Source organism: Delphinapterus leucas, chromosome 21, assembly GCF_059928025.1.
Source record: "Delphinapterus leucas isolate spDelLeu-1000000601 "Yukka" chromosome 21, BTC_Dleu_Yukka2, whole genome shotgun sequence".
Taxonomy (NCBI): Eukaryota; Metazoa; Chordata; class Mammalia; order Artiodactyla; family Monodontidae; genus Delphinapterus; species Delphinapterus leucas.
Genome location: NC_143149.1, coordinates 21643618 through 21659349, shown reverse-complemented (window position 1 = coordinate 21659349; position 15732 = coordinate 21643618). Strand labels below are relative to the sequence as shown.

The 15732-nt window shown below is 41.3% G+C and overlaps 1 protein-coding gene across 1 annotated transcript in view; it reads left to right on the top strand.

Moving 5' to 3' along the window:
- LOC111173578 (low-density lipoprotein receptor-related protein 2-like) overlaps window positions 1-11516 on the top strand; it is a 39928-nt gene extending 28412 nt beyond the window's left edge. Inside the window, 13 exon segments of the mRNA XM_089903549.1 lie at window positions 47-233; window positions 801-1019; window positions 1408-1591; window positions 2619-2820; window positions 2909-3073; window positions 3250-3450; window positions 4305-4854; window positions 5269-5394; window positions 6480-6590; window positions 7964-8200; window positions 9365-9833; window positions 11308-11439; window positions 11441-11516. Coding sequence (XP_089759675.1) covers window positions 47-233; window positions 801-1019; window positions 1408-1591; window positions 2619-2820; window positions 2909-3073; window positions 3250-3450; window positions 4305-4854; window positions 5269-5394; window positions 6480-6590; window positions 7964-8200; window positions 9365-9833; window positions 11308-11439; window positions 11441-11516 — 2859 coding nt within the window.
- Window positions 11517-15732: the final 4216 nt, after the last annotated feature.

The window sequence follows — 15732 nt, the reverse complement described above, 5'->3', positions numbered from 1 at the left end:
TTGTACTTGTCTTCAGAAAGTCTTCATGTTTTCCAACCTCTCTCAGGTATGTGCTTGTGAGCGAGGCTTTGATCTGAAAAGCGGTGGCCAAATCTGCGAGGATGTGGATGAATGCCAGAGATTGGGTGGTCAGCCTTGCAGTCAGACCTGTATCAACACCAAGGGCTCCTATAGCTGCACCTGTCATCCTGGCTACTCGCTGGAGCCTGATGGCCATACCTGTAAAGCAACAGGTAAACTGGAGCTGGGAGTATCTCCTAAGCTGTGGGTCGAGAGTTTGGAGGTCCTAAATCGTCCAGGAAAACCAATGCACATCTCTCTTTCTTAGGTCGTAAGTGCTCCTGCCTGCTTTATCTGTCTTCAGAACAAGACTTGCACAATCCCAAAGCTCCCTTTTTATACCTCATATTTCAGACTGAATTCAAGTCTGAAAGTATCTACCAATAAGGCATTATTATAAGAAAATCATAACTTGAACCTCTGTAGGCATGGGTCAGCCTTACCAGCAGTTAGAATAAATACCCAAAGCCCTGAAAAGCACTTCTTTCCTACCCAACTACCCCCAAATATTTAGTTATAAATGTGGTTTTCAATTTAAGCTAATTATGCCTTTATTCTGAGTATCTTCAAACCATGGGTATTAGCTTAACCATTACATGAAGGAAAGAACTACTTAGATGCCAGCTAGATGGTTTCACAGCCTTGGCAATGAGAAGGCAAAAACTACTTTGTCCTCTGACTCCTTAGCAGCGCTGGGTTCACTGTTCAAACTCCTTAAGAAAGCAGTTCTTTTTTGACAGGTACTGAACCGATCCTGCTTGTGGCAATTCAGTTTAAGCTACTCCTCTATGGATTGAGGAGCTTAAAAGAAGATATTCTGGCAACTATAGACAAGAACCTGATTATTTTCTCTATTGACTATGACTTAGTGGATCAGAAAGTCTTCTGGACCGATACCGGTGCGGAAAGTATTAGATGGATAAGCATGGACACGAAGAAGAAAGGGACTGTGGTGAAAGGTATGTCCCCTTATAGAGACTCTCACCTTGCCCTTACTAAATACATGTAGCATGAAAAATAAGACGAGTGGCCATGAACTTGATAAACATTGGTTTATACCTCCGTAACAAAAAGGGATCAAGCCTTGCTAGTTGCTTAGAAATGAGAAGATGCGTCTCAATAGATATGGGGTCCAACGATAAGTCAGTGATCATTACTCGTAATGGTCATCTTCCTCTACAAATAGTACTTTGGGAACATTTAAATGAAGACTGCTCTGATGGAGATGCATATACCAGTTGGAAAATGAATTAACATGGCATGCAAGTCTGATGCCTGTGAGCTTCAAGCTTGTAAAAACCTATAATTTAGCCTAAGTACACATGTTGAATGGTTTCCTTTCTTCAGGAATAAAGTCAGACTATATAGCGGTTGACTGGATTGGGAGGAATCTCTACTGGACAGATGGGACAGCTGGTCAGATTTTAGCAATTCAGTTGACTGCTGTTTGGAGAGGAAAATCTGAGTACACGATCGTCCTGGACGATGACTTGAACCAACCACGGTCTTTGGCTTTAGATCCCCTAAATGGGTGAGTCCAGGTGTCACAATGCCTGGTCAAGTCTGTTAAGTTTGTTGTTCTTCTTTAGTTCTACTTTGGCTGTGTTCCCTCAACACAGAACGAGTGAATAGAAACCTTATCTGACTTTATTTTAGATCTTATGACCATTCATAGTCGTTTTGAAAGCTCCTGGAAAAAGTCCTTTATTTCAGGAAAGTGAGATGTAGGTGTGCTCACTTGGTGGCCCATCTATACTTTCTTTTGCTAAAATAAACAAATATACCTCAGAGTGGAAAATTATTATGGCTTTAAAATGGCAGGAGGAGGGAGAATGAAACTAAGGATTGTGTTTAATTTACAGTAATGTGATTGGTGGTGGTGATGGGGGCAGAGTAATTGGGTGTGTGGGTGGAGCCTGGGCTCTTTTGTCTAGAGCCCTTCCCTCTGCAAGGGCCAGGAACTTGTAGACAGCATTTCCAGCTTGTCTGAGCTAAGCCCTGATTGGGATGGCCACGTGTATCAAATGTAAGAACAGGACAGAGCAAAACTCGGGATCCAGAGGTGACCCAGATCAGTTACCTTCCCTCTGCTTTTCTCACCTTTTCAATACCTCCAACCAGGAATCTGGTAACATAGTTCTCAGGAAATTGGCAGGAGCTTCCTGATGCATCTAATGACTTGTGGCCAAGAATGAGTTCTGAGGCACACATCTGCACGTGGAACTAGCCTACTTGCTAGCCCAGAAAAGATTGGCAGGTTCCCAAAAGATTGGCTAGCCCAGAAAAGATTGATATTTTCCAGGCTAGGGACTAATATATTTCTTAGACCTTTTGTACAGCTGTCATTATAGATATTTTATCCCTAAATGATAAATAAACAATCACCATAAAATTTCAAGGAAAACGTTTTACTATCTTACAAATTATGCTTAAGGCACAGACCAAGTTTAATTTTGAGGGAAAGAAGTAATTAGGCTGTAAATCAGTGTTTTAAGGAATGAATGGATGTTATTTCCCATGAGGTAATGCTTTATCTCAAGGCTGACTTATCCACATAGGTTAATGTACTGGTCTGAAATTGGAGGAGAACCTCAAATAGAACAAGCTGGAATGGATGGGAGCAGCAGAAAAATACTCCTCAATCAAGGTCTTGGCCGGCCAACTAGCATAGCTCTCGACAAGTTGAGTTGGAAGATATTCTGGTCTGATGACAAATTTCACTGCATTGGCTCTGTCAATCTAGACGGTACTGGTATTAGCGTAAGTGTTCTTTTGGTATTAGGCTTGTGTGAGATGTCATGTACCTTGTGTAAAACTCACCCCGGGAACCTCACCATCACCATTTTAGATGTTGCAGCTAACACAAATCAAGAGCCCCTTTTTGGTTGCTGTGTTTGAAGATGAAGTCTTCTGGTCTGAAATGAAGACGAGAACAGTACAGCGCATGAAAAAGACGACAGGCAAGAACAGGGCTGTCCTCATCAAGCGTTTGGAGCAGCCTTACGGACTTAAGGTCTATAGTTTACGTTTCAAAATATCCCCGATCCTCCCTGGAAAGGCTATATGTATGAGCTGCCCAAGGACAAACTGTAGTGACATCCATCTATAATGACTAAAAGGCAAGATTGAGCCACTTGCCATTTTGAAGGATTCAGCAATGCAGAGTGACATCTAGCTGTTTTCTTCCAGATAATGCACGAAGTGCTACAGCCCAGGTCTTCGAATCCTTGTCTGGACACTGGATGTTCTCACTTGTGCCTTCTGAGCCCGCAATCCAAGGGAAGCTGTCGTTGCCCAGTCGGACTCCTGCTTGCAGATGATGGCATCAACTGTGTTCCACTCAAGGAGTCTGCGTTTCTGTTCCTTGGGTTGCCCACAGTTATCATGCAGGTACTGTCCTATCCTGTCACGTGTCTGTGCTTGGTCCTCAGTCTGTTTCAGACTTTGAGTAACTTGAATTCTCTTGAATTCAAGAGAATTCCCCTTGGAATATTCTTCAAATGCAATTTAAATTTGAATAGTCACTGTGTGCTGGGAGCTATGATGACCAAAATAAGGTAGCTATGAAATGAAGACCACTTCTACTCAAATTCCTTAAGAAATGCTTAGTACCTCAGAACACAATGAGGTTAGGAATGTGACAGTGTGTTTAACTCGGTTGAGTTGTCCAAGCACCTAGCTGATGATGTAGAATAATTCCAAATACAAGCAACTCAGCTGGGTTCTAGCCTAGGGGGCAAGTACATTTTGTGAGGGAACTTTTCTTAAATCATAGGAGGATAAAAGGTACTAACAAGCAATTCACCCCTACCGTCTACCATCCAGAGGACTTGTCGACTTTGGCATTTTAAAATGACAAAACATATTTCGGGGTTGGAAGACCAACTTCAGTTTCAGTAAGATCTTAAAAGTGGAATCTCATTTAAAGAGGAGGGTCTTTAACATGTGAGTGTATCAAATCCACATGTTGTACACCGTAAACTCACACAGTGTTATACGTCAATTTTATCTCAATAAAAATTTTAAAAATTAAGGGGAGGGCCTTTCACAGAGGAGTAAATCTTCAAAGCACATGGATTCAAGGAATTTTAAGTGCTTGAAGCTCCAGGAAGGGAGAGAAATACGATCTGCTTTTAGATGACAGACTATATGAAAATCTGAATTTAAGTATCTTAACAGCAAGATCAAGATGAAGAATTAAATTAGACTCAACTGGTGCCATCCACTTAACTTTTTTCCCATAGATTTATCTGAAAAATCTAGAAGCTTCAGGAGGACAAGCAACCTTACCAGAACATAGGCTTCTTCCCTTTACCAATGTGAACCAGCTTGCATCAATGGACTACCTTGTCCAGGAGAAGGTACTCTACCTGTCTGAGATGAATAAGGGTGATATCTGGCTACTGAGGCTCAAAGAATCTGGAAAGCTCTCTTGGAGGAAAATCGTATCTGTGGAGGGCACAGTGATTGACCTTGCTGTGGACTGGTTGAGTGGACACATATACTGGATTGACAGTGAGAATCCTTACATCAACGTAGCTTCCTCCAAAGGCCAGTATGCCACGGTCTTGCTCAGTGAAAGTCTTTACCGCCCAACCTCTGTCGTGCTCCACCCGCCGAGTGCAGTCATGTGCTTTGTGGACCTGGGTCCCCAGGATGATGGTAGGCGTGGCTCCAGCATTGAATGTGCCTACATGGATGGCAGCAAGAGGAAGGTGCTCTGGCAGAAACCCCAGGTCCCTGTGGGCCTGACCTTTTCTGATGCAGGGACCCGATTGTACTGGGCTGATCCTGGTAAGCAGTTATCTTCTACACCCTAAATCTGAGTGTGAGGGACCCTGCCAGAGAAATAGAGATGTTCTGCTTTCTGGTCTTCAGCTATAACTTCAAATAGCTTTTAGGTCTGAGTTTACATTTTCTGCACCACCTTCTAAACAAATACAATCATTCCCCATCCTGAGCAGCATATGGTAGCCCAGAGAGTCTTGCCGTTGCCTTTTGGTGAAGGAATGGAATCAAGAACTTAACAAATACGCATGAGCAAATCTTTGTGTATTACTGTTAGAGTAGAATAAATAAGAACTGGTCTTCAAAAAATGCATGGCAGACAGTGATCTCCTGGAGGGGAGGCAGGACAAGACATAAAGAGCTACAGGATGGAGTACAGCTGTTTGGGCTCCGAGAAATTAACTGAACCTCTCCTTCTAGGGAGAGGACTCATAGAAAGTATTCAACAGGATGGCTCTAGATACAGACTAGACCGCAGAGGAATTCAGGGCCTTAACCTCTTTACGTATGGCCAAGGCATGATGTTCTGGAGCACAGTGGATGATGGTAGGTCTTAACTCTACAACTGATTGTCTTTGTGAGCTGAATTAACTAGTGGGTATCTAAAGCGAAGCTGCTACTGCTTAGCACTGATCTTTGGCAGTGCCTTTCTTTTGGAAGAATAGCTAAGCAACTTCCCTAATTTAACATGTATATGTTAATAGTGATTCTGTGATTTAGAGGAGCTTTTCCTTATTTGGTTATTCTTTGTATAGGAATATGCTTAATCCTGTTCTGGCTGTCATATGAGGCTCTTGGCTTTGGAGGACACCAGGGTATGGTACAGACAGAACTGGGTCAGGAATTGGGAATAGGTGCTACAACTGCTTTGTCAGTTAGTAGCTGTAACACCTTACCTATAACATGAAGGAAGTGTACCTGTCTCAGCTGACTAAGTACACATGAAAGCACTAGATGAACTGTAGAGCATTCTATACTTGCAAGGTATTTCTAGTATTCAAAGAGATTGTCTAAACCACAGTACTCTAGTATATTATTTCCGACTAGTCTAGATTTGGTAAAACTGGAAAATGCTGCTTAAAGTAAATCTGTCTCTTTATATTTCCCAATGTTGGTCCATTGACCAGTTGGGCTGGTCTCATGAAAATTGCAAAAATAAGTTGTCAGATCCTACCCCAAAGATGCTAAATTATTAGGTATGTGGTGAGACCTTTGCCATTTATTTTAAGATCCCCTGGTGACTCTTGTTGCAGACAAGCCATTTTCAGAAATATTGTTCTGGAGCAATGTTTAAAATCATTATCCATCAATTGCATGAGCTGCATTTAGGTGTCTCGTATCCTAATTTTCTGTCTTTATATTTGGATGTATATCAATGTGCTGGATGTAACTTCCACCGGACTTTATTCTCAGCAAAGCCATAGAACTGTTTTTTACTGATCTTGAAGTTTCTTCCCAGAAACAAGATTTAGAAAAATGCATGTCTCTTCTTAAAACTCTTGTTATTCACCTGGAATTTTTGCAGATGAGTGACAGTTTTCATACTGAGCAATGGTCTTTGCCTAGGAAATGGTCGGTCATAAGATAAAATATCACTCCTGTTAATGATTGTTCACTGGCTTTTGTTTCAGCCCAAATCAATAAAGTTTGGTACAGCAAAGCAGAACTTTCAGAAAACCAGTGGTTCCAAGTAGACCAGAAGATTGTGGATTTAAAAGTTTATAGTAAACTTAGCCAACAGGGTAAGCAACCTTGCGGTGATTATAACAACACTGAAGTCTACTGAATTTCCCCATGAAGGGATTGTTCCATCCTGCAATATCTCCTTGGAATATCTTTGTGTTTCCCATTAAAATATTTCTCTGGCACATTCCTGTAGATCTGCCTAACTCTCTTATCTTTATGCATTATGTATGGTCTGGTTCTGGTATATAGCTAGTCCTGTTATGGAGCTAGTAGACACAATGGTGGTAAGGATGTTGGGCTGGGGTTTGGTATACTTGGGTTCTATTTTAAGTTCTCTTACTGTAGACCGAATTACAGCTGTGATATAATCGAAATCCCCTTTTAGTTCTAAAGTGAAACTGGTCTTCATTCTACTCATTGTCACTTGTATCTACTTGTGATGTTAACTTTGAAATATCAACTCTGGGTGCTCAGACGTGTTTCTCCACCTTTCTTATAGACACAGATGCCTAACTGAGTGTTTGAGGAGGGTGCTGGGCTTAACATAGTAATAGATGAAATCTGCTCCTAGTTGAGATAAACACCAACAATAATTGGTGTTAAATAGTTAACCATACCTATCACTGCCATATATGATGGGTGTGTTAGTCTTAAGGGAGTGTGCTGCTCCACTGGTTGGTTTTTGAAAGCTAAACTTTATAAACCAGTACGAGTCATGCTTAAACTCAAGTCTTGGCTTTGTGGGGAGAACCTTTTCAGAATTCTTCAGTGTAATAAACAGTCATCCAAGTGACGATGATCTATTACTTACTTCTGAGAACCAGAAGGAGGGTCCCTGTCACCTCTGAAGTACATTTTATCTTCAATATATCCATAATCTATTCCAGAACTCCTGGAATATGTCAAGAGGTAAAACCACTAGAAGTCAAGGCTTGAGATAGAAGCCTTAGATATAAATGGCTGACTTAATCAGATTCCTGTCCCCCACCCTCCAACCCCCACCCCTAGCAACCACCAATCTGTTCTCTGTATCTATGACTCTTAGAGGGATGAGAGAGACCACAGCCTCCATGTTCTCATCTAAAGAGAGCTTTATTTCTAAGACCCTTCTAGTTCCGATGTTGGCTACATGGTGCAAAGGGAAAAGAGAACTTACAGTGGATCTTGGATGGGCCAGAGTTCACCTCAATTTTTCTTAAGCTGGTCCTTTGTCTGAACTCCTGGCCTTCTAAAACCATCCTTATCCATGAAGAAGAATCACCAGTCACTTGGTACTTAGTTGGCTAAAACGAATTAAATTGAAAAGCTATCTACTCTGGGAAAAAACATCTGGGTCTTCTAACTCTGATAGTCTATTTGCAGAAGTTTGCAGAAGAGCCTTCTGAAATAGTCTAAATCAATATTTTTTTGGGGGGGTGGGGATCCACAGGTAGTAACCGTTGCTCAAAAGCCAATGGAGGATGCAGCCATATCTGTTTACCAAACCCGGAAGGACAGACTTGTAAATGTCCCAGTGGGTACTACTTGGCTGACATAAAGAAGTGTATTGAAGCTGTCCGATGCTCTGCGCCGTCACAATCCTGTAAGGATGGTCAGAAATGCATTTCTGTGACGCAGGTTTGTGATGGTCGTGCTGACTGTCTGGATGGATCTGATGAAATGGACTGTGAGTAACTCCTACTTCAGGACCCACCACTGGTCACCATGGTGATTTACCTTTAGTAATATCTAATTCCACAGTGTCCCTCAAGATTTTATCCTTTCAACTGTTACTTCCTTCTCACTGTGTACTCTTGAAACTGAACAATATGAAACTTCTAACTGTGGGCAATTGGATATAGATTATGTGGACTCTTTGTGAAAAGCTTATGTCCCCGCTGATTTGATTTTAGAGTAGGGTGTATGAGAGTGTGCTCCACAGGGCTCAACAGTGTATTTTGTCTGAAAGAGCACTCATCTAACCCAGATCTGATTCAGTCCATGGAAACTGATCACAATAGTGAGCATCGCCTAGGGGGGTAAGCAGTTGGGCAAACTATTTGACTTGTCTTGGTTCCCCCTTTTTAATGTGGAAATAGCACTTTCTATCTCATAGAGTTGTTAAGGAATCCAAGAGAATGTGTAGAAAGCTGTCATATTAGTATATAACACCATCATGTTAGTACTTAAATGCTAGCCTCAGATGGTTGTTACAGAAATATTGTTCCAAATCGTGCCTTCATGGGAAGATGTCACCGTGGCCATTCAACTGAGTGACCATAATACCTAATTCTGCTGGAACCACCAGCTATAGCTCCATTGGTATCAAAGTCCCCTTCACTGTAGAGTCAAAGAGACAGTGGGCTTGGTACCGAAACTGGTCATAACCAGTAAAGGAAGAGATTTGGAAAAGGAGCCTTACAGTGAAGAGTTCTCCTTGACTTCTCAACTTAAATTCTTGTTTCCCTAAAACCTGACTAACTGGAAGACCACTTATTACCTCTAAACATTTCATCTTAAATAGCAAAGATAAGCGATTTTGATTCCCAGAGTTGATTCTATTTTTTAGCAAATAAGGGTGGTTTTGTTGAAAGTCCTGTGTTGGCAGTGACTCAAGGATGGGGGTAAATGAGTGAGAAATTTATCACCTTTACCCTTTAGGTTAGGTTAGGTTTCTGGTTTCGTTTTAAACGAAATAGTTTTTTTGTTTAGCCAAAAGTAATGGTAGTGATCATGATTTCATAAATTCAAACTTATCTGGTTAAGTTCACTACAGTTCTTGTTCTTCTGAAATAGTTCTTAATTGACAAACTTGTGTATGTACTGACGCTCACACCTACTGTTTTTGTAGGTACCTATCCACATAAAACCCATTCGACACCAACACCTAAAATGTCAGAGGCTGGAAAAAGACTGACAGCAAAAGCTGCCCAACCTCTCCAGGGCACCAAGTCTACCAAGGCTAAATCTCCAGGTCCAGAGGCGATGAATTATCCTGTCAGAAAAACGCTAACCCCTCTGATGCCTGCTGTAGAGAGCAAGACTCCAGAAACCGAGGAAGGAGTTCAGCCCAAGGACTCACAGAAGGGAAAACTTCTGCTCTGTAGCAGTGATTTCTGTAATGGGAGGGGAATCTGTACAATGGAAGGAGAGCTGAGAAAATGCAGCTGTCTGATGGGATATGGCGGAGAGTTCTGTGAAGAAGCAGCACGTAGACCTGCCCCTGGCCACATGGCCCTCAGCTTAACCATAGCCCTGTCAGCTGTTCTGGTCATGCTGGGAGCATTTGTATGTTTCAGAAGAGAACACAAATTAAAACGGTGAGCAGCTACTAATGTCCTCATGGGAGAATTTTATTCCAAAGAAGGCTTATTAAATAAAATTAAAACAAGATTAACGAGGTTGAAGATATGAATCCATTCTAGAAATCTGCCCTCTGAGAAAAGATTTGAGCAACAAAGCAGCCTGGATGCTGACCTGGAAAAATCATACTTGGGACCATCTCTTTGAGTGAGACCTGGGACAAACAATATTGTAAGGGGTACGTGGCATTTATGCAGATAAAATCTGCCTCAACAGCAGTCAGTGACACAGTCTCAGGGATGATGGGAGAAGAGTCCCCTCCAACGAGGCAGAGCTAGGGCCAGTGGCCGTTTGGAGGAAATATTTGTTAGGTGTGTCAGTCTGCTAGGGCTGCTTAAACAAGTACCACAGATTGCGTGTCTCAGACAACAGAAGTTTATTTTCTCACAGTTCTGGAAGCTGGAAGTTTGAAATCAATGTGTCAGTGGGGTTTGTTTCTTCTGAGGCTGAGGTTTGCTTTTCTCCTTGGATTGTAGATGCAGACTTCTCCCGGTGTCTTCACATGGTCTTCTCTCTGTACGTGTTCATGTCCTAATCTCCTCTTCTTATAAGGACACCAGTCCTATTGGATTAGGGCCCACACTAATGACCTCCTTTTCACATAATTACTGCTTTGATGACCCTATCCCGAAATATGGTCACATTCTGAGGCACTAGGGGTTAAGACTTCAACATATGAATTTTAGGGGGACACAACATAGCCCTTGACAGGAGGTGAGATAAACTTATGAGAGGTTTAAGGCAAAAGCATAAAGTTTTGTCTAAAAGCAAGAGTCACTGGGTTAAAGAAACAAACAAGAATGACTCAGAAATGATTAAGAATGACGACAAAATAAACTTTAGGAAGATACACTAATTGAAGAAATTGATTCGATAAACATATTGGCAAAGGACATTAAGCAGCCTATGTATGGAGAGATGTTACAGAGAGGACCGAAATCCTTAAAAGTTACATTTCCTCTGTCCAGCCTTCACTTTGCAGACTGAAGAAAAGGCCAGGAGAAATGATATATCTTTGCCTAAAGTAACACTGGTCAATAGCCAACTGGTTAATGTTAAGATGAACTGAGGTGCTTCCCTTGGGCTTCTGACTGTCAGGCCTGTCTTCTACATTAACCTGCTTTCTTAACTCACCTGTGTCCAGTTGCTACTTACCTGTTTTTGGATTCAGTTCTCACTGACTCCAATTTCCTAGTTTCCTCTCAATTGAGAAGATGTATCATTTTGGAAGTTAAGTGAATGCCTAGTAACAAATCATAACTGACTCAAGTATTGGCCATTCTAGGCCAGTTCTTTGTTAAAGGGACATTTAAAATAGGGCATAGTTCCCATAACAACTTTTGATAGGGGACGAGTTGGCCATTTCTAACCATGTCCCATTCCCAGCTTCTACCTTAAGGAACAACTCTTTTGACTTTCTCTGATTTCTAGAAACAGTACAGCATCATCAAGGAATTTGACCTGCCATAAAGAAAATGACCAAGAAGAGGAGAATCTAATGAATAGTGAGACTTTTGTCAATGAAGCCTATGATGAAGAGGTATGCCTAGGAACTGTCTTCGAGGAAAACAGGTGGTGAGATCCAGTCACAAAATGCCCCTTCCAAAATATCCTAGCAGGGTGAAAGTAGGCAGTGTTAACTTAAAGAGTTTTTTGTTATTGGCGAATGATGTTATCATGTAGACCAAATGAACGCTCAGTAACTTTTTTGATTTCAGACTCTGTTCAGTCTCTAGTTGTTCAAACCAAAGTGAAACATACATGAAATAGTAATCCAGAAATTTGGCTTTTGGTGGACTTCCAAAAGGAATTCAATACTTTTGTGGGGTGGAGTGAGGTGTATTCAGGGTTAGTTAACATTACCCTTAAATTTTATGTCCCTCCCATCCTGTGATCTCTGCTAACTTCCACATAGCTCAACCACCTCTGTGTTTTTGCTTTGTTTTAATATAATGCATATTCTCTAATTTCAAGTCTCTTTTTCTACAGGAATTGTTAACCTCTTTACAAACTGACTAACCTGACAAAAAAGGAGCTGAAACATCTCAATAAAAACTGTTTATATATTTCCCTGTGTACTGTTTTAACTTCTGTAACAGTTTGTGGTAAATGGTAACTTCATATTAAAATAACTGCTTTTTATTTTTTTAATTTATTTTATTGAAGTATGGTTGATTTACAATGTTGTGTTAATTTCTGCTATACAGCAAAGTGTTTCAGTTATACATTTACATACATTCTTTTTCATATTCTTTTCCATTCTGGCTTATCACAGAATACTGAATATAGTTCCCTGTGCTACACAGTAGGACGTTGTTGTCCATCCATTCTCTATATAATGGTTTGCATCTGCTGACCCCAGACCCCCCATCCCTCCCTCCCCCACCACCCACCTTGGCAACCATAAGTCTGTTCTCTATGTCTGTGAGTCTGTTTCCATTTCATAGATAAGCTCATTTGTGTCATAGTTTAGATTCCACATATAAGTGGTATCATATGGTATTTGTCTTTCTCTTTCTGATTTACTTTACTTAGTATGATAATCTCTGGGTCCATCCATGTTGCTGCAAATGGCATTATTTCATTCATTTTTATGGCTGAGTAATACTCCATTGTATATATGTACCACATCTTCTTTATCCATTCAGCTGTCAAAAGACATTTAGCTTGCTTCCATGTCTTGGCTATTGTGAATAGTGCTGCTATGAGCATAGGGGTGCATGTATCTTTTTGAATTATAGTTTTGTCCAGATATATGCCCAGCAGTGAGACTGTTACCAAAAGTGGGGTCTAGCTGCTCACTGCTCAAAAGCCAATAAAGAGGCAAGGTTGGTGGAAAGTTTGCTTTATTTCTCAAGCCGGCAACTGAAGAGGAGGGTAGACTCCTGTCCAAAGGCCAGCTCCCCCTGTGACAATCAGTGGACAAGAGCTTGTACAGGTGAAGGGAGGGGGCTACACGCAGAAAGAGCACAGTCATCTTGAAATTGGTCAGGCTGTGGTCTGATCAGCGTCATCCTGACTTTTGTAAGTACAGTTGGTCTTCAGTTCCAGGGTCAGCTGGTTCCCATTTCTTTGAGGCCTGCTCTCGGAATTGTGGCAGCTTATGTCATGGCTACAGTCTAGTAATCATGTAGTTAACTTCTTCCACCTGCTGGGGTTTTAGTGTATATATATATATATATATATATATATATATATATATATATATATATATATATATATATATATAATACTAAATACTAATACATTTTTCCTTAATGGTTAAAGCAGGTGTACAATGTATGTTTAATAGGCCACAAACAGGCTGTTTTGGTTAACCTAAAGTGCCAATTAAATCATGTATAAGCCGGAAGGACTTCCCCATACCTCAATATGTGAACATTTCTTCTATCATTTTCCCCTTTTAATTGCAAATCTTTTCATAGAAAGCATTGATAATCAATATATTTTTCCAGCATTGCCAGACTGACTCAGTTGCCTGCTCTGGGTCCATTCATGTCCCTTGGTGCTAGGCCTACTTTTTGTTTATCTTTGGCCTAGCTATTCACGTTGGATTCTAAAACTAGACACACAGAGGTATTGGCACAAAGGGGCTTTGGACCAGAAGTCATCTCAACCAGCTCACGTCTGTTAGGGAAACATGTAAACGCTACTTAGATCCCAAAGCCCCTTTGTGCCAATACCTCTGTGTGTCTTCCTGGATCACTACTTTATTCATACCCACATAAGGAATCAAGGGCATTGAATCTGTGATGGGACACAGGTAACAAAGCAGGAGTATGGTCTAAAGTTCAACAGCAGCAAACCTGGGCAAATCACTTAATCATAGAACTGTTACCCCAATGATAAAATAGGATTAACAGAACCTACATCAGGCCATTTGGGTATCGAATTAAAACACAAAAATGCCTGCTTAGCCCGGTACCTGAGACTGATGACATGAGACTAAATTTTAATAAACACAATGATTTGGAAGACTTCTTGCTTGGAGCTTTTCCAGACTATTCATATTTAGTTTCTTGCAGAATGAATTTGTATAGGATGCCAAGGATAAAGAGAAGTCCTAGGCTTATTACTGGGGTTGTAGTGCATAAAACAAACTGTGCTTTGCAGTCAAGTATAAAAATTCCCAAGTACAGACCAACCTGACCTGAAGAACACACGTTGGGGGCTCACCTTCCTTGAGGCTGGGAGACAACGTGGAACATCATCAAATTGCCTCTGGGGCTCAGCTGTACTTGAGAGAACCTATCTCAGACGCACAGTACCCTAGACCCCTCTCATCCACAGGGTGAATCTCACATTTCTCTTGCCATCTCACCCAAGAGCCATCCTCACCGCCAAGCCTGCCCCTGGCAAAGCTCTGCCTCTGTCTGCAAAACTGCATACCGATGACACAAAAGCTTCCAGATTGAAAGCCTGTATGGAAGATATACAACAGAATTATCACTTTCTGGACATGCTTAAGCCGCTGCCTTGGCTCCTTAGACCCTAACCCTCCACCAGACTTGTAGGGCTGGTGTCCTGGCTGGCTCAGTCCACTTTTGTAGGCTCTGCTGGAATGGCACTCTCAGCCCTCCCTTCTGCTCTGCAGACCCATTTCCTGTCTGGGCCCCAGAAACACCCCGTCTGCTCTCCCTGGGGAAAAGGGAGCTTACTGCAGCCAAACTGTCACATATGCACTCCTTCCACCCCACTCTTATTTATATCTTTCCTGTTTTTGGTCCTTTATGAATGTGTGCCTAGGTGTTATCCCATCTGAAGTTACTTAACACATCCTGTTACGTTTTCTCTATTCAAGAATTCACAAAATATCTCAATGTCCTTTTCACCAGAAAGACTTAATCTTATGCAAGAACACTTAAGATTTTATACTTAATTCCTAACAATCCAATCCCCTAAATTGATTGTAATATGTCAATTTCATGACCTTATCTATTTGGAGCAACGGGCATGTTATGAAGCATAAAGCTTGCTAGGGTGATAATCTCTACATTAATTTCTTAATTTCTCTACAGCTAATAATCGTAGCAGTAAGCCTGTAGAAGATAGAAAATTTGAACTTCGTTATAGAAACTGAACTTCTGTAACCTGGTAAATACGTTTGAGTTTTCTTCTGGAAGAAAAAGAGCTTTGGAAAAGTTAATTGTTTTATGGTTTAGGCTCAAAGATCCCTACACAAAACTTGACGTTTTGTGTCTATTGCTAGCAATTAAGAGTTAAATTAGGCATTTTATACTGTTGTCCCTTGGTATCCGCGAGGGATTGGTTCCAGGACCCTCGTGGATACCAAAATCCATGGATGCTCAAGGTCCTTACAGCCAGCCCTCCATATCCATGGGTTGTGCATTGAAAATATTCCATTTGCATTTGGCTGAATCCACGGATACAGAACCTGCAGATACGGAAAATGGACTGTGCTTATTCTCTTTAGGAAACAAATTAGGGGAGGGGTCATGGATGATGGGTGGGCTGTACTAAGTTCCAACTGTTTTAACTGCTGGGTGGCTTAGGAAATTCAGGAAAAATGAGAACTAGAATATGGAGTTTGTTGCTCTCAGGCCAGTTACTAATTTTATGGGTCAATCAGCTTCCCCAACGTTCACTGTTCAAACTTCACATCTCTTCTCTCAGCCTCCTCTAGTTCTTAACCCTTACTCTCAGAATATTAAATTCAGGAAGGCCCTCTGATAACACTGAATCCAGTCTTCCCAGTTACACAGCTGAAGAAACTGAAATCCAGCAAGAGCAGGGCATAATTAGGGAATATATTGTTACCCACGTTCTAGAAAAATTGCAGTGACTTTTGCAGTTTCTTCAGCTCTTTGGTGAGTGGCAGTTCTTTTGGAGGCAACC